The sequence below is a fragment of the Carcharodon carcharias genome, chromosome 32 (assembly GCF_017639515.1).
Source record: "Carcharodon carcharias isolate sCarCar2 chromosome 32, sCarCar2.pri, whole genome shotgun sequence".
Taxonomy (NCBI): Eukaryota; Metazoa; Chordata; class Chondrichthyes; order Lamniformes; family Lamnidae; genus Carcharodon; species Carcharodon carcharias.
This window is the reverse complement of record NC_054498.1, coordinates 6,329,426-6,354,470: the sequence shown is the minus strand read 5'-3', so window position 1 is coordinate 6,354,470 and position 25,045 is coordinate 6,329,426. Positions and strand designations below refer to the sequence as shown.

Sequence of the window (25,045 nt, the reverse complement as noted above, 5' to 3'; positions counted from 1 at the left end):
CACACACACACACCCACCCCAGTACAACACACACACACACACACCTACCCCAGTACAACACACACACACACACACCCACCCCAGTACAACACACACACACACACACCCCACCCAGTACAACACACACACACACCTCAGTACAACACACACACACACACCAGTACAACACACACACACACACCACTACCCCAGTACAACACACACACACACCCCCACCCCAGTACAACACACACACACACGCACCCCAGTACAACACACACACACACACATACACACACACACACCCCAGTACAACACACACACACACACACACACACCTCAGTACAACACACACACACACACACACCTCAGTACAACACACACACACACACACCCCAGTACAACACACACACACACACACCTCAGTACAACACACACACACCCCCAGTACAACACACACACACACACACACCCCAGTACAACACACACACATACGCCTCAGTACAAGACACACACCCCAGTACAACACACACACACACACACCCCAGTACAACACACACACACACACACCCCAGTACAACACACACACACATATACCCCAGTACAACACACACACATACGCCTCCGTACAACACACACACCCCAGTACAACACACACACACACCCCAGTACAACACACACACACACCCCAGTACAACACACACACACACACACACACCCCCAGTACAACACACACACACACCCCCAGTACAACACACACACACACACACACCCCAGTACAACACACACACACACACACCTCAGTACAACACACACACACACCCCCAGTACAACACACACACACACACACACACCCCAGTACAACACACACACATACGCCTCAGTACAACCCACACACCCCAGTACAACACACACACACACACACCCCAGTACAACACACACACACTCCCCAGTACAACACACACACACATATACCCCAGTACAACACACACACATACGCCTCCGTACAACACACACACCCCAGTACAACACACACACACACCCCAGTACAACACACACACACACCCCAGTACAACACACACACACACACACACCCCCAGTACAACACACACACACACCCCCAGTACAACACACACACACACACCCCAGTACAACACACACACTCACACCCCCAGTACAACACACACACACACCCCCAGTACAACACACACACACACCCCAGTACAAAACACACACACCCCCCAGTACAACACACACACACACCCCAGTACAACACACACCCCCAGTACAACACACACACACACCCCAGTACAACACACACACACACCCCAGTACAACACACACACACACACCGCCCAGTACAACACACACACACACACATATACCCCAGTACAACACACACACACACCCCAGTACAACACACACACACCCCCCAGTACAACACACACACACACACCCCAGTACAACACACACACACACACACCCCAGTACAACACACACACACACACACCCCAGTACAACACACACACACACACACCTACCCCAGTACAACACACACACACACACCTACCCCAGTACAACACACACACACACACACACCTACCCCAGTACAACACACAAACACACCCCAGTACAACACACACACACACCCCAGTACAACACACACACACACCCCAGTAAAACACACACACACACCAGTACAACACACACACACACCCCAGTACAACACACACACACAGCCTTCCTGCCCCTGTCCAGCCAGTTCACAACACCAACACCTTGCATTTGCATAGCATCTTTAACATAGCACAAAGATCCCAAAGCGCTTCTTCTCTGGAGCGTTATCAAGCACCAAGCCACGTGAGGAGATATTACCAAAAAAGGTGACTAAAAGCTTGGCTTTAATTAGTGCTTTTAAAAGGATGATGAGGTGGAGAGGTTTATGGAGGGAGTTCCGGAGTGAAAGGGTCCAGGCAGCTGAAGGAATGGCTGCCGACAGTGCTGCAATGGAAATCGGGGACGCACGAGAGGCCAGAATTAGAGGCATTCTAGCACTGGAGGAGATTACCGAGTTAGGGATGGAAAGGCCACAAGAGATTTCAACACCGGGCTGACTGCAAAACGGTTAATGACCAATAATTAAATATTATGCACAATACAAAGTAATACAAGTTAAATAAAGACATTTCTGAATAGAGACAGGGTAAAATAAACGAGGGTGTTTATGCGCCAATGTTTGGCAATCGCTGGTTAGGCCTCAGCGTGTTCAGTTCCGTGCATCACACTTTAGGGAGGATGTTAAGGCCTGGGAGAGGGTGTGGAGGAGATTCACCAGCACGGTCACAACGTACCAGACATCAGGCCTGGAGAGACTGGGATTGTTCTGGAGCAGGCTATAGAGTTGGATGGTCAGCCATGATCATAATGAACAGCGGAGCAGGCTCGAAGGGCTGAATGGCCTCCTCCTGCTCCTAGTTCCTATATTCTCCTGACAGAACAGAAGGTTAAGGGGAGATTTAATGTTCAAAATGACGAAAGATTTTGAGAGGAAATAGGAAGAAACCGTTTCCGTCGGAAGGACGGTCTGTAACCAGAGGAGGTAAATTTAAGATAATTGGTGAAGAACCTAGGAAGGGGTGGGGGGGGGGGGGGGGTTGCTTTTTGAAAAATGTCGGAAGTTATAATCTGGAATACACTGAAAGGGCAGTGGAAGTAGATTCAATAGTAATCTTCAAAAGGAAATTGGATCAATACTTGAAATGGAATAATCCACAGGGCTATGGGGGAAAAGGATCTAATTGTTTTTTCAAAGAGCCGACACAAACGTGATGGGCCAAATGGCCCCCTTCTGTGTGGTAGGATTTTATACATACAAATTGCTTTTTCTGTGAAAAAGCACCATCCATCCTGAACATGATACAGACACATACCCTCAGCAATGATCCCCCCCGAAGCTTGGTGTATCAGCATTGCTCCTCTGATGCATGTACTGTCCACACACTACCCACTGTGGACTGAGCGACCTGGAGCAGGGCAGTGCCCGGCTTCAATCAGACTCACTGATCTCACCACCCCACCCTCAACCCACCCCCCACCCCCCTCACTCCACCTCCCCCTCAACCCACCACCCCACCCCCCTCACTCCACCTCCCCCTCAACCCACCACCCACCCCCCTCACTCCACCTCCCCTCAACCCACCACCCACCCCCCCCACCCCCCTCACTCCACCTCCCCCTCAACCCACCACCCCACCCCCCCCACCCCCCTCACTCCACCTCCCCCTCAACCCACCCCCCACCCCCCTCACTCCACCTCCCCCTCAACCCACCACCCCACCCCCCCCACCCCCCTCACTCCACCTCCCCCCCACCCCCCTCACTCCACCTCCCCCTCAACCCACCACCCCACCCCCCTCACTCCACCTCCCCCTCAACCCACCACCCCACTCCCCCCCACCCCCCAGCCCCCTCACTCCACCTCCCCCTCAACCCACCCCCCACCCCCCTCACTCCACCTCCCCCTCAACCCACCACCCCACCCCCCCCACCCCCCTCACTCCACCTCCCCCTCAACCCACCCCCCACCCCCCTCACTCCACCTCCCCCTCAACCCACCACCCCACCCCCCCCCACCCCCCTCACTCCACCTCCCCCCCACCCCCCTCACTCCACCTCCCCCTCAACCCACCACCCACCCCCCTCACTCCACCTCCCCCTCAACCCACCACCCACCCCCCCCACCCCCCTCACTCCACCTCCCCCTCAACCCACCACCCATCCCCCTCACTCCACCTCCCCCTCAACCCACCACCCCACCCCCCTCACTCCACCTCCCCCTCAACCCACCACCCCCACCCCCCTCACTCCACCTCCCCCTCAACCCACCACCCCACCCCCCTCACTCCACCTCCCCCTCAACCCACCACCCACCCCCCTCACTCCACCTCCCCCTCAACCCACCCCCCACCCCCCTCACTCCACCTCCCCCTCAACCCACCCCCCCCACCCCCCTCACTCCACCTCCCCCTCAACCCACCCCCCCACCCCCCTCACTCCACCTCCCCCTCAACCCACCACCCACCCCCCTCACTCCACCTCCCCCTCAACCCACCACCCCACCCCCCCCACCCCCCTCACTCCACCTCCCCCTCAACCCACCACCCACCCCCCCACCCCCCTCACTCCACCTCCCCCTCAACCCACCACCCCACCCCCCCCACCCCCCTCACTCCACCTCCCCCTCAACCCACCACCCACCCCCCCCACCCCCCTCACTCCACCTCCCCCTCAACCCACCACCCACCCCCCCCACCCCCCTCACTCCACCTCCCCCTCAAACCACCACCCCACCCCCCCACCCCCCTCACTCCACCTCCCCCTCAACCCACCACCCCACCCCCCCCACCCCCCTCACTCCACCTCCCCCTCAACCCACCACCCCACCCCCCTCACTCCACCTCCCCCTCAACCCACCACCCACCCCCCCCACCCCCCTCACTCCACCTCCCCCTCAACCCACCCTCACTCCACCTCCCCTCAACCCACCACCCATCCCCCTCACTCCACCTCCCCCTCAACCCACCACCCCACCCCCCTCACTCCACCTCCCCCTCAACCCACCACCCACCCCCCCCACCCCCTCACTCCACCTCCCCTCAAACCCACCACCCATCCCCCTCACTCCACCTCCCCCTCAACCCACCACCCCACCCCCTCACTCCACCTCCCCTCAACCCACCACCCCACCCCCCCCACCCCCCTCACTCCACCTCCCCCTCAACCCACCCCCCACCCCCCTCACTCCACCTCCCCCTCAACCCACCACCCATCCCCCTCACTCCACCTCCCCCTCAACCCACTCACCCCACCCCCCTCACTCCACCTCCCCCTCAAACCCACCACCACCCCCCCCCCCCACCCCACGCACTCCACCTCCCCCTCAACCCACCACCCCACCCCCCTCACTCCACCCTCCCCCTCAACCCACCACCCCCACCCCCCCCACCCCCTCACTCCACCTCCCCCTCAACCCACCACCCCACCCCCCCTCACTCCACCTCCCCCTCAACCCACCACCCCACCCCCGCTCACTCCACCTCCCCCTCAACCCACCCCCCCCCACCCCCCTCACTCAACCTCCCCCTCAACCCCACCACCCCACCCCCCTCACTCCACCTCCCCCTCAACCCACCACCCCACCCCCCCTCACTTCCACCTCCCCCTCAACCCACCACCCCACCCCCCCCCACCCCCCCTCACTCCACCTCCCCCTCATACCCACCCCCCACCCCCCTCACTCCACCTCCCCTCAACCCACCCCCCCCACCCCCCTCACTCCACCTCCCCCTCAACCCACCACCCCACCCCCCTCACTCCACCTCCCCCCCCCACCCCACCTCACTCCACCTCCCCCTCAACCCACCCCCCACCCCCCTCACTCCACCTCCCCCTCAACCCACCCCCCACCCCCCTCACTCCACCTCCCCCCCCACCCCCCTCACTCCACCTCCCCCTCAACCCACCCCCCACCCCCCCTCACTCCACCTCCCCCCCCACCCCCCCTCACTCCACCTCCCCCTCAACCCACCACCCCACCCCCCCCACCCCCCTCACTCCACCTCCCCCTCAACCCACCACCCCACCCCCCCCACCCCCCACCCCCCTCACTCCACCTCCCCCTCAACCCACCACCCCACCCCCCCCCCCCCCCCCTCACACCACCTCCCCCCCCACCCCCCCCCTCACTCCACCTCCCCCCCCACCCCCCCCTCACTCCACCTCCCCCCCCCACCACCGCCTCACTCCACCTCCCCCCCACCCCCCCCACCCTCCTCACTCCACCTCCCCCCCCCACCCTCCTCACTCCACCTCCCCCCCCACCACCCCCTCACTCCACCTCCCCCCCCCACTCCACCTCCCCCTCAACCCACCACCCCACCCCCCTCCCCCCCCACCCCCCACCCCCCCCCCACCACCCCTCACTCCACCTCCCCCCCCACCCCCCCACCCCCCCCCCACCCCCCCCCTCACTCCACCTCCCCCCCCACCCCCCCCCTCACTCCACCTCCCCCTCAACCCACCCCCACCCCCTCACTCCACCTCCCCCCCAACAAATTGGCCAGGAGCCAGGATTCAGCCTGTGCCACTTCCGGGAAGGCCGGTGATGCCCTCTGCAGTTCAACAGCCTGTTGCCATTCACCGCCGAGGCTCGGGCAACGACAGGTGGCCAAGAGAAGCAAGGACAGATTCCCCAGCAAACGTGAGGGCTAAAGGAGGCCCCGGGGAGGCATCACTGGGCCCTTTTTCCCGACTTACCCAAGCTGATGTCCGCTGCCATGGCGAGAGGAGTTGTGGCCTCACAGGGGTCGAGGCCAAACTGCTCACGCAGCCGGTTACCCTGCTCCAGCGACAGGATGACTGCCATTCTCTTGTACCATTTCTGCAGACCGTCCTTCTCGATGCAGTAATAAAACTCCTCCGCCTCCTTCCGGTGAGCTTTCACAATACCTGCAGAGAACAGCACGGGAGACAGTCACTGGCTTTCTAGATGTCTTGTTAGCCTCTACAGGATCACAAACACTGGCTGATCCTCCTTTGCAACCCCATTAACCCACCTCATCTCCACGTCACCTGCAACACTTCAACAAATATCCACTGACCTCCGTCTCGCAAACTCCAAGTGTTCCCCAGCAAACTTTTTTTTTTTAAAGGGAAAGAGTTAGAGTTAGAGAATTCCACTACCCTTTGTTTAGAATAGTAAACCAGATTGGTTTTTTTTACTAGTCAATGTTGGGATTCAGAGGGATTAGGAGGTCCTTGTACATGAATATAGAGTACAGTGTGTACAGTACAATATGGGAATCAGTAAGGGTAGTGCCTTTGAATGTAATGGGAAGATAGTTAGATCTCTGGTTGGAGATGGTCATTGCCTGACACTTGTGTGGTGTGAATGTTACTTGCCACATGTCAGCCCAAGGCTGGATATTGTCCAGGTCTTGCTGCATTTGGACATGGACTGCTTCAGTATCTGAGGAGTCACAAATGGTGCTGAACATTGTGCAATCATCAGCGAACATCCCCACTTCTGACCTTATGATGGAAGGAGGGTCATTGATGAAGCAGCTGAAGATGGTTGGGCCGAGGACACTACCCTGAGGAACTCCTGCAGCGATATCCCAGGACCAAAATGATTGACCTCCAACAACCACAACCATCTTCCTTTGTGCTAGATATGACTCCAACCACTGGAGAGTTTTCCCCCGATTCCCATTGACTCCAGTTTTGCTAGGGCTCCTTGATGCCACACTCGGTCAAATGCTGCCTTGATGTCAAGGGCAGTCACTCTCACCTCACCTCTCAAGTTCAGCTCTTTTGCCATTTTGTACCAAGGCTGTAATGAGGTCAGGAGCTGAATGGCCCTGGCAGAACCCAAACTGAGAATCAGTGAGCAGGTTATTGCTAAGCAAGTGCCACTTGTTAGCACTGTCCAACACCTTCCATCACTTTGCTGATGATGGAGAGTAGACTGATGGGGCAGTAATTGGCCGGGTTGGATTTGTCCTGCTTTTTGTGGACAGGACATACCTGGGCAATTTTCCACATAGCCGGGTAGATGCCAGTGTTGTAGCTGCACTGGAACAGCTTGCATGCAATATAGATTATTGGACACTAAAGAGAATGGAGGGATACTGCAAAGGGAAGGGAGTGATCTTTGGACAATTCATTGACGATTTAGCTGACCATATCATAAGATACTGGATATAGAGATAAGGGACGTGGGGATTGGGATGATGTAGACATTGAGCCTTGTGAATGGTGGAGCAGGCTCAAGAGGCTGAATGGCCCTGCTCCAGCTTATGTTTATGTTCACGTGCCGATAAACCCAGAGGGTGCCAACACTTCTGAGCTGCACAAACTGCTGCTTTACACATGGACCTTTCCACTACCTTTAAGAAAGAGGTGTGAAGAGAGGGGGGCAAAAAGCAGGATTACAGATAAGAACAGAGCAGGCTTCAGAAGACGGAGATGAAAGCAGCCACGGGACCAGGCATGGTGGGAGAGAATCATGAGGAAGGGCTGAAGGGTCAGCTGCTGGTGGAGGAGGGAAAAAGAATGCATGGTGCCAAAAAAGCCAGGCTGGCACTCCAGAGCCATACATCAACCCAACAAATGTGGGGTCAGTTTTGCTGATTCTGGGTTTTTGTTTGGCTGTTAAGGGATATGGAACCAATTTGGGGGTAGATGGAGTTAAGGTAGAGATCAGCCACAACCTGACTCAATTTCAGAACAGCCTCGATGGGCCAAATGGCCTCTTCATGTTCACAGAATCACAGTGCAGAAGAGGCCCTTCGGCCCATCGAGTTTGCACCGATGTTCCTATGTTACAGGCTTAAAGGGCTGAATGGCCTCTTCCTGTTCCTGTGTACCAGGACTGAGGGGATGAATGGCCTCCTCCTGTCTTTGTCTACCAGGATCGAGGGGCTGAATGATCTTACTACTGACCCTAACGTATTTCAGGTCTTTTCTTTGCAAACTGACAAAATTCTCTCGACTGTCCAGCAGTGGGATTTGAACGAGGAGTCTCTGGGTCACCGGCGCAGTGATAACCTGCGACACCACCGCATCTCGCCTGGGAGCGGACACCAGATACCTGCACTGAAGTACTCGTCATCGGACAGAGCCGTCACCTCCGTCTCCACGGGGATGGGGTCGCACAGCAGGATGTCCTTGCCCGGCACTTCGCACTCGTAGCCGTCGTCAAACAGCACCTTGTACTTGCCGTCGCCAGAGTCACGGGTAATCGCTCCCGAGTAGAAGTACCCGTTGGACGACCACTTGGCAACCACGCGCAGCCCCACGAAGCTGCTGGCCTGGGAGGCCGGGAGGTCGGGGTCAGAGGGCAGCGACGACCTGGGGGGCGGGATCTCCGGCGAGCCCGAGCGGGGGAAGGGCGGGGGCCCCGCCCTCTCAGGGGGCCGGGCCGCGATGCGGGTGTAGTGCTCCTCTTCCGGGGACGTGGCGCTCGACGGGTCCTCCCCACGTGCTCGGGGTGACACCTGCATCATGTCCCTGTGTGAAAACAAGATGGCAGCAAGTGACCGGAAGATAGAGAGAGAGAGAGAGAGAGAGAAAAAAAGTCACGTTTATTCCCCTCGGCCAAACAGGGGTTCAAATCCCAGGTTGAAAGATCAGGAATTAAGTTGGGAAGTCCGTGGAGTTTTTTGTTTGGGCAATGTGGCTCGTGGCTGCAGCCTCCAGCTCTCACTGTGGGAAGGCTTCTCTGCAACTCAGACTATCGCCCTGGTCCCGCGTCGTTCTAACCCGACCCTCCGGTCCTGCCAGCCCCCACCCCCCCCCACGCTCCGCAACCCCTCAAGAACCTTCCGCTTCCGTGAAAACAACTGAACTCGTATTCAGATGGTGCCTTTAATGTTATCAAAACGGCCCAAGGCGTCACACAGGAGCGGTGTGAACTACAAGTGTAACACCGAGACAAGAGGAGACCAGATACCGAGACACACCAGCCCAGGTCACCACAGGCTCGTGGTCAAAGGAGGTCAGTTTTAAGGTTTCTTCCTCCCCATACAGTTGAAAGTTGGTTGTGAGAATCTAACAAACACTAAGCTCTCCTTCTACACTGGAATTGGTCCTAAAAGAATAACTATAAAGAGCATTCACTTGCTCCATGGTCATTACCTGCCAGTCGGTACCTACTCTCCACCCAATCGGTCTTCAGGATTGCGGGAATGGGGGTGTAGGGGTTGGGGGTGTTGGGGGGGTCGGAGGCAGTTGGGGGGAATTCACTCGGTCAGAAACTGACCTTTCCCATACCCTGAAAAGGGTGGATCTGCTGGTCAGGTTGGGGTCTAAAGAGGCAAGGCACCGCAGAGCACAAAAGGAGCCTGGGGTGCCAACACTGTTGGCCGAATGGAACCCGTTCCCCCAGGACTGGCATTCCGACGTTCCCAGCATCACTGCTCACCTCCCAACGAAGGATCGGATTGGCGGGCGCCCTCGTTTGCCCCTTCCCCGGGGCGCAGGGCTCCTTGGCATCTGTTTGTTGCTCATTGAGATCTCTTCACTCTCTGTCACTCCGGACAGCAGCTGTTTAGATGGCGACCAGTACTGAGCTCCAACCTTCCGAGGGCTACAGAGAGAGAAAAAAAAAACATGGAGTTGCTGGCAAGAAACTCTCCCAGGCAGATCGGTCCCAGGTTAATGAGCCACTCACCTGGGCTGGCAGATGTAGTAACTCCTCCCAACCGAGTGACACGATGAGCTAGACATCAGCCCCTCACATTTTGGGAATTAAGGTCCAGACTAGATGCGGCCAACTCACCCCCAATGTCCTGAGATGAGAGGAACCTCTGTAAGAAGCAACGTTCCCTGGAATGTGTGTGTCTAAGTGCAGCCACACAGCAGCCAGGAGTGTAACGCACAGGTCACTCAAGCTGTCCCCGTTAAAATGCCACACATAAACATTTAAAGGTATGGTGCATTCAAATGAACAGTCAGGAGACAATTAGAAATATTCAGAGGGGGTTCATTGGTAAGAAAGAGTCTCGTATGAATTCCAATAGAAACAACGGCACCAACCAGCTCCCAATTGACTATTTCACCCAGAGATGAAACAAAACAGGATTTAAAACAATGTCACACATTCTCCATATCCAACCCCGTGCTGTACCCATCCTGGGAGTGCAACTGGGGACAGCTTTACTCTGTATCTAACCCCGTGCTGTACCTGTCCTGGGAGTGTAACTGGGGATAGTGCAGAAAGAGCTTTACCCTGTTTCGAACCCCGTGCTGTACCTGTCCTGGGAGTGTTTAATGGAAACAGTGTAGAGGGAGCTTTACTCGGTATTTAACACCGTGCTGTACCTGTCCTAGGAGTGTAACTGGGGAGAGTGTAGAGGGAGTATTACTCAGTATCTCACCCCATGCTGTACCTGTCCTGCGAGTGTTTGGTGGGGAGAATGTCGAGGGAGCTTAACTCTGTATCGAACCCCGTGCTGTACCAGTCCTGGGAGTGTTTGATGGGGACAGTGTAGTGGGAACTTTACACTGTGTCTAACACTATGCTGTACCTGTCCTGGGAACCTTTGATGGGGACAGTGTACTGGGAGCTATACTCTGTATCTAACCCTGTGCTGTACCTGTCCTGGGAGTGTTTGATGGGGACAGTGTAGAGGCAGCTTTACTCTGTATCTAACCCCGTGCTGTACCTGTCCTAGGAGTGTTTGATGGGGACAGTGTAGAGGGAGCTTTAATCTGTATCTAACTACGTTCCGTACCTGTCCTGGGAGTGCTTGATGGGGACAGTGTAGAGCGAGCTTTTCTCTGTATCTAACCCCGTGCTCTACCTGTCCTGGAAGCGTTTGATTGGGACAGAAAAGAAGGACATTTATTCTGTAAGTAAACCTGTGCTGTACCTGTCCGGGAAGTTAAACTGGGGACAGTGTAGAGGGAGCTTTCCTCTTTATCTAACCCCGTGCTGTACCTGTCCTGGGAGTGCAACTGGGTGCAGTGTAGAGGGAGCTTTACTCTGTAACTAACCCCATACTGTACCTGCCCTGCGAGTGTTTGATGGGGACAGTGTAGACGGAGCTTTCCTCTCTATCTAACCCCATGCTGTACCTGTCCTGGGAGCGTTTGATTGGGACAGAAAAGAAGGACATTTACTCTGTATGAAACCCGGTGCTGTACCTGTCCAGGAAGGTTAACATGGGGACAGTGTAGAGGTAGCAATCCTCTGTATCTAACACCGTGCTGTACCTGCCCTGTGAGTGTTTGATGGGGACAGTGTAGAGGGAGCTTTACTCTGTATCTAACACCGTGCTGTACCTGTCCTGGGAGTGTTTGATGGGGACAGGGTAGAGGGAGCTTTACTCTGTATCTAACCCCGTGCTGTACCTGTCCTGGGAATGTTTGATGGGGACAGTGTATAGGGAGCTTTGCTCTGTATCCAACCTCATGCTATACCTGTGCTGGGAGCGTTTGATGGGGACAGTGTAGAGAGAGCTTTCCTCTCTATCTAAACCGATGCTGTACCTGTGCTGGGAGTGTTTGATGGGGACAGTATAGAGGGAGCTTTACTCTGTATATATCCCCATGCTGTACCTGTCTCGGAAGTGTAACTGGGGACAGTATAGAGAGCTTTCCTCTATATATAATCTCCTACTGTACCAGTCCTAGGAGTGTAACTGGGGACAGTGTATAGGGAGGTACATTCTGTATCTATCCCCATGCTGTACCTGTCCTGAGCGTGTTTGATGGGGACAGTGTAGAGGGAGCTTTACTCCGTATCTAACCCCGTGCTGTACCTGTCCTGGGAGTGTTTGATGGGGACAGTGTAGAGGGAGCTTTACTCCGTATCTAACCCCGTGCTGTACCTGCCCAGTGGGTGTTTGATGGGGACAGTGTAGAGGGAGCTTTACTCTGTATCTAACCCCGTGCTGTTCCTGACCTGGGAGTGTTTGATGGGGACAGTGTAGAGGGAGCTTTACTCTGTATCTAACCCCGTGCTGTACCTGCCCTGGGAGTGTTTGATGGGGACAGTGTAGAGGGAGCTTTACTCAGTATCTCACCCCATTCTGTACCTGCCCTGGGAGTGTTTGATGGAGACAGTGTAGAGGCAGCTTTACTCTGTAACTAACCCCGTGCTGGACCTGTCCTGGGAGTGTTTGATGGGGACAGTGTAGAGGCAGCTTTACTCTGTATCTAACCCCGTGCTGTACCTGTCCTGGGAGTGTTTGATGGAGACAGTGTAGAGACAGCTTTACTCTGTATCTAACCCCGTGCTGCACCTGTCCTGGGAGTGTTTGATGGGGACAGTGTAGAGACAGCTTTACTCTGTATCTAACCCCGTGCTGTACCTGTCCTGGGAGTGTTTAATGGAGACAGTGTAGAGGGAGCTTTACTCGGTATTTAACAGCGTGCTGTACCTGTCCTAGGAGTGTAACTGGGGAGAGTGTAGAGGGAGTATTACTCAGTATCTCACCCCATGCTGTACCTGTCCTGGGAGTGTTTGGTGGGGAGAATGTCGAGGGAGCTTAACTCTGTATCGAACCCCGTGCTGCACCAGTCCTGGGAGTGTTTGATGGGGACAGTGTAGTGGGAACTTTACACTGTGTCTAACACTATGCTGTACCTGTCCTAGGAACCTTTGATGGGGAGAGTGTACTGGGAGCTATACTCTGTATCTAACCCTGTGCTGTACCTGTCCTGGGAGTGTTTGATGGGGACAGTGTAGAGGCAGCTTTACTCTGTATCTAACCCCGTGCTGTACCTGTCCTAGGAGTATTTGATGGGGACAGTGTAGAGGGAGCTTTAATCTGTACCTAACCCCGTGCTCTACCTGTCCTGGGAGCGTTTGATTGGGACAGAAAAGAAGGACATTTACTCTGTAAGTAAACCTGTGCTGTACCTGTCGGGAAGTTAAACTGGGGACAGTGTAGAGGGAGCTTTCCTCTTTATCGAACCCCATGCTGTACCTGTCCTGGGAGTGTAACTGGGGGCAGTTTAGATGGGGGTTTTACTCTGTAACTAACCCCATGCTGTACCTGTCCTGCGAGCGTTTGATGGGGACAGTGTAGAGGGAGCTTTACTCTGTATCTAACCCCATGCTCTGCCTGTCCTGGGAGCGTTTGATTGGGACAGAAAAGAAGGACATTTACTCTGTATGAAACCCGGTGCTGTACCTGTCCGGGAATGTTTAACATGGGGACAGTGTAGAGGGAGCAATCCTCTGTATCTAACCCCGTGCTGTACCTGTCCTGGGAGTGTAACTGGGGGGAGTGTAGAGGGAGCTTTACTCTGTAACTAACCCTATGCTGTACCTAAAAACAAAAAAACTACGGATGCTGGAAATCCAAAACAAAAACAAAAACAGAATTACCTGGAAAAACTCAGCAGGTCTGGCAGCATCGGCGGAGAAGAAAAGAGTTGACGTTTCGAGTCCTCATGACCCTTCGACAGAACTTGAGTTCGAGTCCAAGAAAGAGTTGAAATATAAGCTGGTTTAAGGTGTGTGTGTGGGGGGCGGAGAGAGAGAGAAGTGGAGAGGGGGTGTGGTTGTAGGGACAAACAAGCAGTGATAGAAGCAGATCATCAAAAGATGTCAACAACAATAGTACAAAAGAACACATAGGTGTTAAAGTTAAAGTTGGTGATATTATCTAAACGAATGTGCTAATTAAGAATGGATGGTAGGGCACTCAAGGTATAGCTCTAGTGGGGGTGGGAAGAGCATAAAAGACATAAAAAAAAAAAAAAAATTTTATATATATAATGGAAATAGGTGGGAAAAAGAAAATCTATATAATTTATTGCAAAAAAAAGAAAAGGAAGGGGGAAACAGAAAGGGGGTGGGGATGGGGAGGGAGCTCACGACCTAAAGTTGTCGAATTCAATATTCAGTCCGGAAGGCTGTAAAGTGCCTAGTCGGAAGATGAGGTGTTGTTCCTCCAGTTTGCATTGGGCTTCACTGGAACAATGCAGCAAGCCAAGGACAGACATGTGGGCAAGAGAGCAGGGTGGAGTGTTAAAATGGCAAGCGACAGGGAGGTTTGGGTCATTCTTGCGGACAGTCCGCAGGTGTTCTGCAAAGCGGTCGCCCAGTTTACGTTTGGTCTCTCCAATGTAGAGGAGACCACATTGGGAGCAACGAATGCAGTAGACTAAGTTGGGGGAAATGCAAGTGAAATGCTGCTTCACTTGAAAGGAGTGTTTGGGTCCTTGGACGGTGAGGAGAGAGGAAGTGAAGGGGCAGGTGTTGCATCTTTTGCGTGGGCATGGGGTGGTGCCATAGGAGGGGATTGAGGAGTAGGGGGTGATGGAGGAGTGGACCAGGGTGTCCCGGAGAGAGCGATCCCTACGGAATGCCGATAGGGGGGGTGAAGGGAAGATGTGTTTGGTGGTGGCATCATGCTGGAGTTGGCGGAAATGGCGGAGGATGATCCTTTGAATGAGGAGGCTGGTGGGGTGATAAGTGAGGACAAGGGGGACCCTATCATGTTTCTGGGAGGGAGGAGAAGGCGTGAGGGCAGATGCGCGGGAGATGGGCCGGACATGGTTGAGGGCCCTGTCAACGACCGTGGGTGGAAAACCTCGGTTAAGGAAGAAGGAGGACATGTCAGAGGAACTGTTTTTGAAGGTAGCATCATCGGAACAGATGCGACGGAGGCAAAGGAACTGAGAGAGTGGGATGGAGTCCTTACAGGAAGCGGGGTGTGAGGAGCTGTAATCGAGGTAGCTGTGGGAGTCGGTGGGTTTGTAATGGATATTGGTGGACAGTCTATCACCAGAGATTGAGACAGAGAGGTCAAGGAAGGGAGGGGAAGTGTCAGAGATGGACCACGTGAAAATGATGGAGGGGTGGAGATTGGAAGCAAGATTAATAAATTTTCCCAAGTCCCGACGAGAGCATGAAGCAGCACCGAAGTAATCATCGATGTACCGGAGAAAGAGTTGTGGAAGGGGGCCGGAGTAGGACTGGGAACAAGGAATGTTCCACATACCCCATAAAGAGACAGGCATAGCTGGGGCCCATGCGGGTGCCCATAGCCACACCTTTTATTTGGATGAAGTGAGAGGAGTTGAAGGAGAAATTGTTCAGCGTGAGAACAAGTTCAGCCAGATGGAGGAGAGTAGTGGTGGATGGGGATTGTTTGGGCCTCTGTTCGAGGAAGAAGCTAAGGGCCCTCAGACCATCCTGGTGGGGGATGGAGGTGTAGAGGGATTGGACGTCCATGGTGAAGGGGAAGCGGTTGGGGCCAGGGAACTGGAAATTGTTGATGTGACGTAAGGTGTCAGAGGAATCACGGATGTAGGTGGGAAGGGACTGGACAAGGGGAGGGAGAAGGGAGTCAAGATAACGAGAAATGAGTTCTGTGGGGCAGGAGCAAGCTGAGACAATCGGTCTACCGGGGCAGTTCTGTTTGTGGATTTTGGATAGGAGATAGAAGCGGGCCGTCCAAGGTTGGGCGACTATCAGGTTGGAAGCTGTGGGAGGGAGATCCCCACAGGAGATGAGGTCAGTGACAGTCCTGGAAACAATGGCTTGATGTTCAGTGGTGGGGTCATGGTCCAGGGAGAGGTAGGAGGAAGTGTCTGCGAGTTGACGCTCAGCCTCCGCAAGGTAGGGGTCAGTACGCCAGACAACAACAGCACCACCCTTGTCAGCGGGTTTGATGACAATGTCAGGGTTGGACCTGAGAGAATGGAGTGCAGTAAGTTCAGAGAGAGACAGGTTAGAATGGGTGAGAGGAGCAGAGAAATTGAGACGACTAATGTCGTTTCGACAGTTCTCAATGAAAAGATCAAGAGAAGGTAAGAATCCAGAGGGAGGGGTCCAGGTGGAGGGAGAATATTGGAGATGGGAAAAAGGATCCGTTGAACTGGGAGAGGACTCCTGCCCAAAGAAGTGAGCCCGGAGAAGAGTTCAGCCTCATGCCGAGCCCGAAATTCATTGAGGTGAGGGCGTAAGAGTATGAAACTAAGACCTTTGCTGAGCATTGAACTTTCAGCATCGGAGAGGGGAAGGCCAGGGGGTATAGTGAATACATGGCTGGGGTTGGGATTGGAAGATGGGGTGGGGACGGAGGGACAGGCCGGGGTGGAGGGTCCTAGATGGGTGTTGGTGTCGATGAGTTGTCGGAGCTTGCGTTCCTTAACACTTGAGAGAAAGAGAAAAAGTTTCTTGTTGAGGCTACAGCTCCTCACACCCCGCTTCCTGTAAGGACTCCATCCCATTCTCTCAGTTCCTTCGCCTCCGTCGCATCTGTTCCGATGATGCTACATTCAAAAACAGTTCCCCTGACATGTCCTCCGTCTTCCTTAACCGAGGTTTTCCACCCACGGTCGTTGACAGGGCCCTCAACCATGTCCGGCCCATCTTCCGCGCATCCGCCCTCACGCCTTCTCCTCCCTCCCAGAAACATGATAGGGTCCCCCTTGTCCTCACTTATCACCCCACCAGCCTCCTCATTCAAAGGATCATCCTCCGCCATTTCCGCCAACTCCAGCAGGATGCCACCACCAAACACATCTTCCCTTCACCCCCGCTATCGGCATTCCGTAGGGATCGCTCCCTCCGGGACACCCTGGTCCACTCCTCCATCACCCCCTACTCCTCAAACCCTCCTATGGCACCACCCCATGCCCACGCAAAAGATGCATCACCTGCCCCTTCACATCTTCTCTCCTCACCGTCCAAGGACACAAACACTCCTTTCAAGTGAAGCAGCATTTCACTTGCATTTCCCCCAACTTAGTCTACTGCAATCGTTGCTCCCAATGTGGTCTCCTCTACATTGGAGAGACCAAACGTAAACTGGGCGACCGCTTTGCAGAACACCTGCGGTCTGTCCGCAAGAATGACCCAAACCTCCCTGTCGCTTGCCATTTTAACACTCCACCCTGCTCTCTTGCCCACATGTCTGTCCTTGGCTTGCTGCATTGTTCCAGTGAAGCCCAACACAAACTGGAGGAACAACACCTCATCTTCCGACTAGGCACTTTACAGCCTTCCGGACTGAATATTGAATTCGACAACTTTAGGTCGTGAGCTCCCTCCCCCATCCCCACCCCCTTTCTGTTTCCCCCTTCCTTTTCTTTTTTTTCCAATAGATTATATAGATTTTCCTTTTCCCACCTATTTCCATTATATATTAAAAAAATTTTTTTTTTTTTTTACATCTTTTATGCTCTCCCCACCCCCACCAGAGCTATACCTTGAGTGCCCTACCATCCATTCTTAATTAGCACATTCGTTTAGATAATATCACCAACTTTAACACCTATGTGTTCTTTTGTACTATTGTTGTTGACATCTTTTGATGATCTGCTTCTATCACTGCTTGTTTGTCCCTACAACCACACCCTCCCCCTCCAACTCTCTCTCTCTCTCTCTCTCTGCCCACGACACACACACCTTAAACCAGCTTATATTTCAACTCTTTCTTGGACTCGAACCCAAGTTCTGTCGAAGGGTCATGAGGACTCGAAACGTCAACTCTTTTCTTCTCCGCCGATGCTGCCAGACCTGCTGAGTTTTTCCAGGTAATTCTGTTTTTGTTTTTGTTTCCCATGCTGTACCTGCCCTGCGAGTGTTAGATGGGGACAGTGTAGAGGGAGCTTTACTCTGTATCTAACCCCAGGCTGTATCTGTCCTGGGACTGTTTTATGGGTAAAGTGTAGAGGGAGCTATACTCTGTATCTAACCCCAGGCTGTACATGTCCTGGGAGTGTTTGATGGGGACAGTGTAGAGGGAGCTTTACTCTGTATCTAACCCCAGGCTGTACATGTCCTGGGAGTGTTTGATGGGGACAGTGTAGAGGGAGCTTTACTCTGTATCTAACCCCGTGCTGTACCTGTCCTGGGAGTGTTTGATGGGGACAGTGTAGAGGGAGCTTTACTCTGTATCTAACCCCAGGCTGTATCTGTCCTGGGACTGTTTTATGGGTAAAGTGTAGAGGGAGCTTTACTCTGTATCTAACCCCGTGCTGTACATGCCCTGGGAGTGTTTGATGGGTACGGTGTAGAGGGAGCTTTACTCTGTATCTAACCCCAGGCTGTACATGTCCTGGGAGTGTTTGATGGGGACAGTGTCGAGGGAGCTTTACTCTCTATCTAACCCCATGCTGTACCTGTCCTCGGAGTGTTTGATGAGGATAGTGTAGAGGGCGCTTTACTCTGTATCTAACCCCGTGCTGTACCTGTCCTGGGAGTGTTTGATGGGGACAGTGTAGAGGGAGCTTTACTCTGTATCTAACCCCAGGCTGTACCTGTCCTGGGAGTGTTTGATGGGGACAGTGTAGAGAGAGCTTTACTCTGTATCTAACCCCGTGCTGTACCTGCCCTGGGAGTGTTTGATGGGGACAGTGTAGAGGGAGCTTTACTCTGTATCTAACCCTGTGCTGTACCTGTCCTGGGAGTGTTTGATGGGGACGGTGTAGAGGGAGATTTACTCTGTATCTAACCCTGTGCTGTACTTGTCCTGGGAGTGTTTGATGGGGACAGCGTAGAGGGAGCTTTACTCTGTATCTAACCCCAGGCTGTACCTGTCCTGGGAGTGTTTGATGGGGACAGTGTAGAGAGAGCTTTACTCTGTATCTAACCCCGTGCTGTACCTGCCCTGGGAGTGTTTGATGGGGACAGTGTAGAGGGAGCTTTACTCTGTATCTAACCCTGTGCTGTACCTGTCCTGGGAGTGTTTGATGGGGACAATGTAGAGGGAGCTTTGCTCTGTATCCAACCTCATGCTATACCTGTGCTGGGAGTGTTTGATGGGGACAGTATAGAGGGAGCTTTACTCTGTATATATCCCCATGCTGTACCTGTCTGGGAAGTGTAACTGGGGACAGTATAGAGAGCTTTCCTCTATATATAACTTCCCACCGCACCGGCCTGGGATTGTAACAGGGGACAGTGTAGAGGGAGCTTTACTCTGTATCTAACCCCGTGCTATACCTGTCCTGGGCGTGTTTGATGGGTACAGTATAGATGCAGCTTTACTCTGTATCCAACCTCGTGCTGTACCTGTCCTGGGAGTGTTTGATGGGGGCAGTATAGAGGGAGCATTGCTCTGCATCTGATCACATGCTCTGCCTATTCTGGGAGTGTTTGATGGGGACGGTGTAGAGGGAGATTTACTCTGTTTCTAACCCTGTGCAGTACCTGTCCTGAGATTGTTACTGGGGACAGTGTAGAGTGAGCTTTACTCTGTTTCTAACCCCGTGCTGTACCAGTCCTGGGAGTGTTTGATGGGGACAGTGGAGAGGGAGCTTTCCTCTGTATCTAACCACATGCTGGACCTGACCTGGGAGATTTTGATGGGGACAGTGTAGAGGGAGTATTATTCAGTATCTCACCCCGTGCTGTACCTGTCCTGGGAGTGTTTGGTGGGGACAGTGAAGAGGGAGATAGACACTGTATCTAACCCCGTGCTGTACCTATCCAGGGCATGTTGGATGGGGACAGTGTAGAAGGAGCTTTACTCTGTATCTAACCCCGTGCTCTGCCTGTCCTGGGAGCATTTCATGGGGACAGAAAAGAAGCACATTTACTCTGTATGTAACCCGGTGCTGTACCTGTCCGGGAAGTTTAACATGGGGACAGTGTAGAGGGAGCAATCCTCTGTATCTAACCCCGTGCCGTACCTGTCCTGGGAGTGTTTGATGGGGACAGTGTAGAGGGAGCTTTACTCTGTAACTAACCCCGTGCTGTACCTGTCCTGGGAGTGTTTGATGAGGACAGTGTAGAGGGAGCTTTACTCTGTATCTAACCCCGTGCTGTACCTGTCCTGGGAGTGTTTGATGGGGACAGTGCGGAGGGAGCTCTACTCTGTATCTAACCCCGTGCTGTACCTGCCCTGGGAGTGTTTGATTAGGACAGTGTAGAGGAAGCTTTACTCTGCATCTAATCCCCATGCTGTACCTGTGCTGGGAATGTTTGATGGGGACAGTGTAGGGGGAGCTTTACTCTGTATCTAACCTCGTGCTGTACCAGTCCTGAGATTGTTTTTGGAGACAGTGTAGAGTGAGCTTTATTCTGTTTCCAACCCTGTGCTGTACCAGTACTGGGAGTGTAAATGGGGACAATGTAGAGGGGACTTTACTGTGTCTCCAACCCTGTGCTGTACCTGTCCTGGGAGTGTTTCAGGAGGACAGTGTAGAGGGAGCTTTAATCTGTATCTAATCCCGTGCTCTGCCTGTCCTGGGAGTGTTTGATGGGGACGGCGTAGAGGGAGCTTTACTCTGTATTTATCCCCGTGCTGTACCTGTCCTGGGAGTGTAACTGGGGACAGTGTAGAGGGAGCTAGACTCTGTATCTAACCCTGTGCTGTACCTGCCCTGGGAGTGTTTAATGGGGACAGTGTAGAGGGAACTTTACTCTGTATCTAACCAAGTGCTGTACCTGTCCTGGGAGTGTAACTGGGGACAGTGTAGAGGGAGCTAGACTCTGTATCTAACCCCATGCTGCAACTGTCCTGGGAGTGTTTGATGTGGACACTGTAGACGGAGCTTTACTCTGTAACAAACCCTGTGCTGGACCTGTCCTGGGAGTGTTTGATGGGGACAGTGCAGAGGGAGCTTTACTCTGTATCTAACCCAGTGTAATACGTGCCATGGGAGTGTTTCATGGAGACAGTGCAGAAAGAGCTTTACCCTGTATCGAACCCCGTGCTGTACCTGTCCTGGGAGTGTTTGATGGGGACAGTGTAGAGGGAGCTTTACTCTGTATCTAACCCCGTGCTGTACCTGTCCTGGTCGCGTTTGATTGGGACAGAAAAGAAGGACATTTACTCTGTATCTAACACCGTGCTGTGCCTGTCCGGGAAGTTTAATTGAGGACAGTATAGAGGAAGCTTTCCTCTGTATCTAACCCCGTGCTGTACCTGTCCTGGGAGTGTTTGATGGGGACAGTATAGAGGAAGCTTTCCTCTGTATCTAACCCCGTGCTGTACCTGTCCTGGGAGTGTTTGATGGGGACAGTGTAGAGGGAGCTTTACTCTGTATCTAACCCCGTGCTCTACCTGTCCTGGGAGCGTTTGATTGGGACAGAAAAGAAGGACATTTACTCTGTATCTAACACCGTGCTGTGCCTGTCCGGGAAGTTTAATTGAGGACAGTATAGAGGAAGCTTTCCTCTGTATCTAACCCCGTGCTGTACCTGTCCTGGGAGTGTTTGATGGGGACAGTGTAGAGGGAGCTTTACTCTGTATCTAACCCTGTGCTGTACCTGTCCTGGGAGTGTTTGATGGGTACAGTGTAGAGGGGGCTTTACTCTGTATCTAACCCCGTGCTGTACCTGTCCTGGGAGTGTTTGATGGGTACAGTGTAGAGGGGGCTTTACTCTGTATCTAACCCCGTGCTGTACCTGTCCTGGGAGTATTTGATGGGGACAGTGTAGAGGGAGCTTTACTCTGTATCTAACCCTGTGCTGTACCTGTCCTGGGAGTGTTTGATGGGGACAGTGTAGAGGGAGCTTTACTCTGTATCTAACCATGTGCTGTACCCGTTCTGGGAGTATAACTGGGGACAGTGTAAAGACAACTTTACTCTGTATCTAACCCCGTGCTGTACCTGTCCTAGCAGTCTTTGATGGGGACAGTGTAGAGTGTAACCACACGCTGTACCTGTCCTGGGAGTGTTTAATGGCGACAGTGTAGAGGCAGCTTTACTCGGTATTTAACACCGTGCTGTACCTGTCCTGGGAGTGTTTGGTGGGGAGTATGTCGAGGGAGCTTGACTCTGTATCTAACCCCATGATGTACCTGTCCTGAGATTCTAACTGGGGGACAGTATAGAGGGAGCTATACTCTGTATCTATCCCCGTGCTGGACCTGTCCTGGGAGTGTTTGATGGGGACAGTGTAGAGAGAGCTTTACTCTGTATCTAACCCCATGCTGGACCTGTCCTGGGAGTGTTTGATGGGGACAATGGAGAGGGAGCTTTAGCCTGTATCTTACCTCGTGCTCTACCCATCCTGAGATTACAAATAGCGACAGTGCAGAGTGAGCTTTACTCTGTTTCTAACCTTGTGCAGTACCTGTGCTGGGAGTGCTTGATGGGGACAGTGTAGAGGGAGCTTTACTCTGTATCTAACCCCGTGCTGTACCTGTCCTAGGAGTGTAACTGGGGAGAGTGTAGAGGGAGCTTTACTCTGTATCTCAACCCGTGCTGGACCTGTCCTGGGAGTGTTTGATGGGGAGAATGTCGAGGGAGCTTAACTCTGTATCTAAACTCGTGCTGTACCTGTCCTGAGAGTGTAACCACAGACAGTGTAGAGGGAGCTTTACTCTGTATCTAACCCTGTGCTGTAACTGTCCTGGGAGTGTAACTGGGGAGAGTGTAAAGGGAGTATTACTCTGTAACTCACCCCATTCTGTACCTGTCCTGGGAGTGTTTGATGGGGACAGTGTAGAGGGAGTTTTACTCTGAATCTAACCCCGTGCTGTATCCGTTCTGGGAGTGTAACTGGTGACAGTGTAGAGGGAGCTTTACTCTGTATCTAACCCCGTGCTGTACCTGTCCTGGGAGTGTTTGATGAGGACAGTGTAGAGGGAGCTTTACTCTGTATCTAACCCCGTGCTGTAACTGTCCTGGGAGTGTAACTGGGGAGAGTGTAAAGGGAGTATTACTCTGTAACTCACCCCATTCTGTACCTGTCCTGGGAGTGTTTGGTGGGGAGAATGTCGAGGGAGCTTTACTCTGTATCGAAACCCGTGCTGTACCTGTCCTGGGAATCTTTGATGAGGACAGTGTAGAGGGAGTTTTACTCTGTATCTAACCCCGTGCTGTACCTGTCCTGGGAGTGTTTGATGGGGACAGTATAGAGGGAGCTTTACTCTCTATCTAACCCCGTGCTGTACCTGTCCAGGGAATGTTTGATGGGGACAGTGCAGAGGGAGCTTTCCTCGATATATAACCTCCTAATGTACCGGTCCTGGGAGTGCAACTAGGGACAGTATAGATGGAGCTTTACTCTGTATCTAACCCCGTGCTGTACCTGTCCTGGGAGTGTTTGATGGGGACAGTGTAGAGGGAGCTTTGCTCTGTATCTAACCCCGTGCTGTACCTGTCCTGGGAGTGTAACTGGGGAGAGTGTAAAGAGAGTATTACTCTGTATCTCACCCCATTCTGTACCTGTCCTGGGAGTGTTTGATGGGGACAGTGCAGAGACAGCTTTAACCTGTATCTCAACCCGTGCTGGACCTGTCCTGGGAGTGTTTGGTGGGGAGAATGTCGAGGGAGCTTTACTCTGTATCGAAACCCGTGCTGTACCTGTCCTGGGAATCTTTGATGAGGACAGTGTAGAGGGAGTTTTACTCTGAATCTAACCCCGTGCTGTACCTGTCCTGGGAGTCTTTGATGAGGACAGTGTAGAGGGAGTTTTACTCTGAATCTAACCCCGTGCTGTATCCGTTCTGGAAGTGTAACTGGTGACAGTGTAGAAGGAGCTTTACTCTGTAACTAACCCCGTGCTGTACCTGTCCTGAGAGTGTTCGATGTGGACAGTGTCGAGGGAGCTTTACTCTCTATCTAACCACATGCTGTACCTGTCCAGGGAATGTTTGATGGGGACAGTGCAGAGGGAGCTTTCCTCGATATATAACCTCCTAATGTACCGGTCCTGGGAGTGCAACTAGGGACAGTATAGATGGAGCTTTACTCTGTATCTAACCCCGTGCTGTACCTGTCCTGGGAGTGTTCGATGTGGACAGTGTAGGAGGAGCTTTGCTCTGTATCTCACCCTGTGCTGTACCTGTCCTGGGAGTGTTTGATGGGGACAGTGTAGAGGGTTTACTCTGTATCTAACCCCGTGCTATACCTGTCCTGGGAGTGTTTGATGGGGACAGTGTAGAGAGAGCTTTACTCTGTATCTAACCCAGTGCTGTACCTGTCCTGGGAGTGTTTGATGGGGACAGTGTAGAGGGAGCTTTACTCTGTATCTAACCCCGTGCTGTACCTGCCCTGGGAGTGTTTGATGGGGACAGTGTAGAGGGAGCTTTACTCTGTATCTAACCCCGTGCTGTACCTGTCCTGGGAGTGTTTGATGGGGACAGTGTAGAGGGAGGTTTACTCTGTATCTAACCCCGTGCTGTACCTGTCCTGGGAGTGTAACTGGGGACAGTGTAGAGGGAGCTTTACTCTGTATCTAACCCCGTGCTATACCTGTCCTGGGAGTGTTTGATGGGGACAGTGTAGACGGAGTTTTACTCTGTATCTAACCCCGTGCTGTACCTGTCCTGGGAGTGTTTGATGGGGACAGTGTAGAGGGAGCTTTACTCTGTATCTAACCCCGTGCTGTACCTGTCCTGGGAGTGTTTGATGGGGACAGTGTATTTGGAGATTTACTCTGCATCTAACCCCACACTCTGCCTGTCGTGGGAGTTTTTGATGGGGAAAGATTAGAGGGAGCTTTATTCTATATCTGACCCCATGCTGTACCTGTCCTGGGAGTGTTTGATGGGGACAGTGTAGAGGAAGCTTTCCTCTGTATCTAACCCCGTGCTGTACCTGTCCTGGGAGTTTTTGATGGGGAAAGTGTAGAGGGAGCTTT

The 25,045-nt window shown here is 53.3% G+C and overlaps 1 protein-coding gene across 1 annotated transcript in view; it reads right to left on the bottom strand.

The window, feature by feature from the left end:
- Positions 1-1,777: 1,777 nt before the first annotated feature.
- Positions 1,778-25,045, bottom strand: part of tp53bp1 (tumor protein p53 binding protein, 1) — a 97,705-nt gene continuing 74,437 nt past the window's right edge. Inside the window, exons 20-23 of the mRNA XM_041178211.1 lie at positions 9,962-10,126; positions 8,630-9,048; positions 6,295-6,486; positions 1,778-1,980 (exon numbers count right to left, since the gene is read on the bottom strand). Coding sequence (XP_041034145.1) covers positions 1,778-1,980; positions 6,295-6,486; positions 8,630-9,048; positions 9,962-10,126 — 979 coding nt within the window. The remainder of the gene's footprint in view (positions 1,981-6,294; positions 6,487-8,629; positions 9,049-9,961; positions 10,127-25,045) is intronic.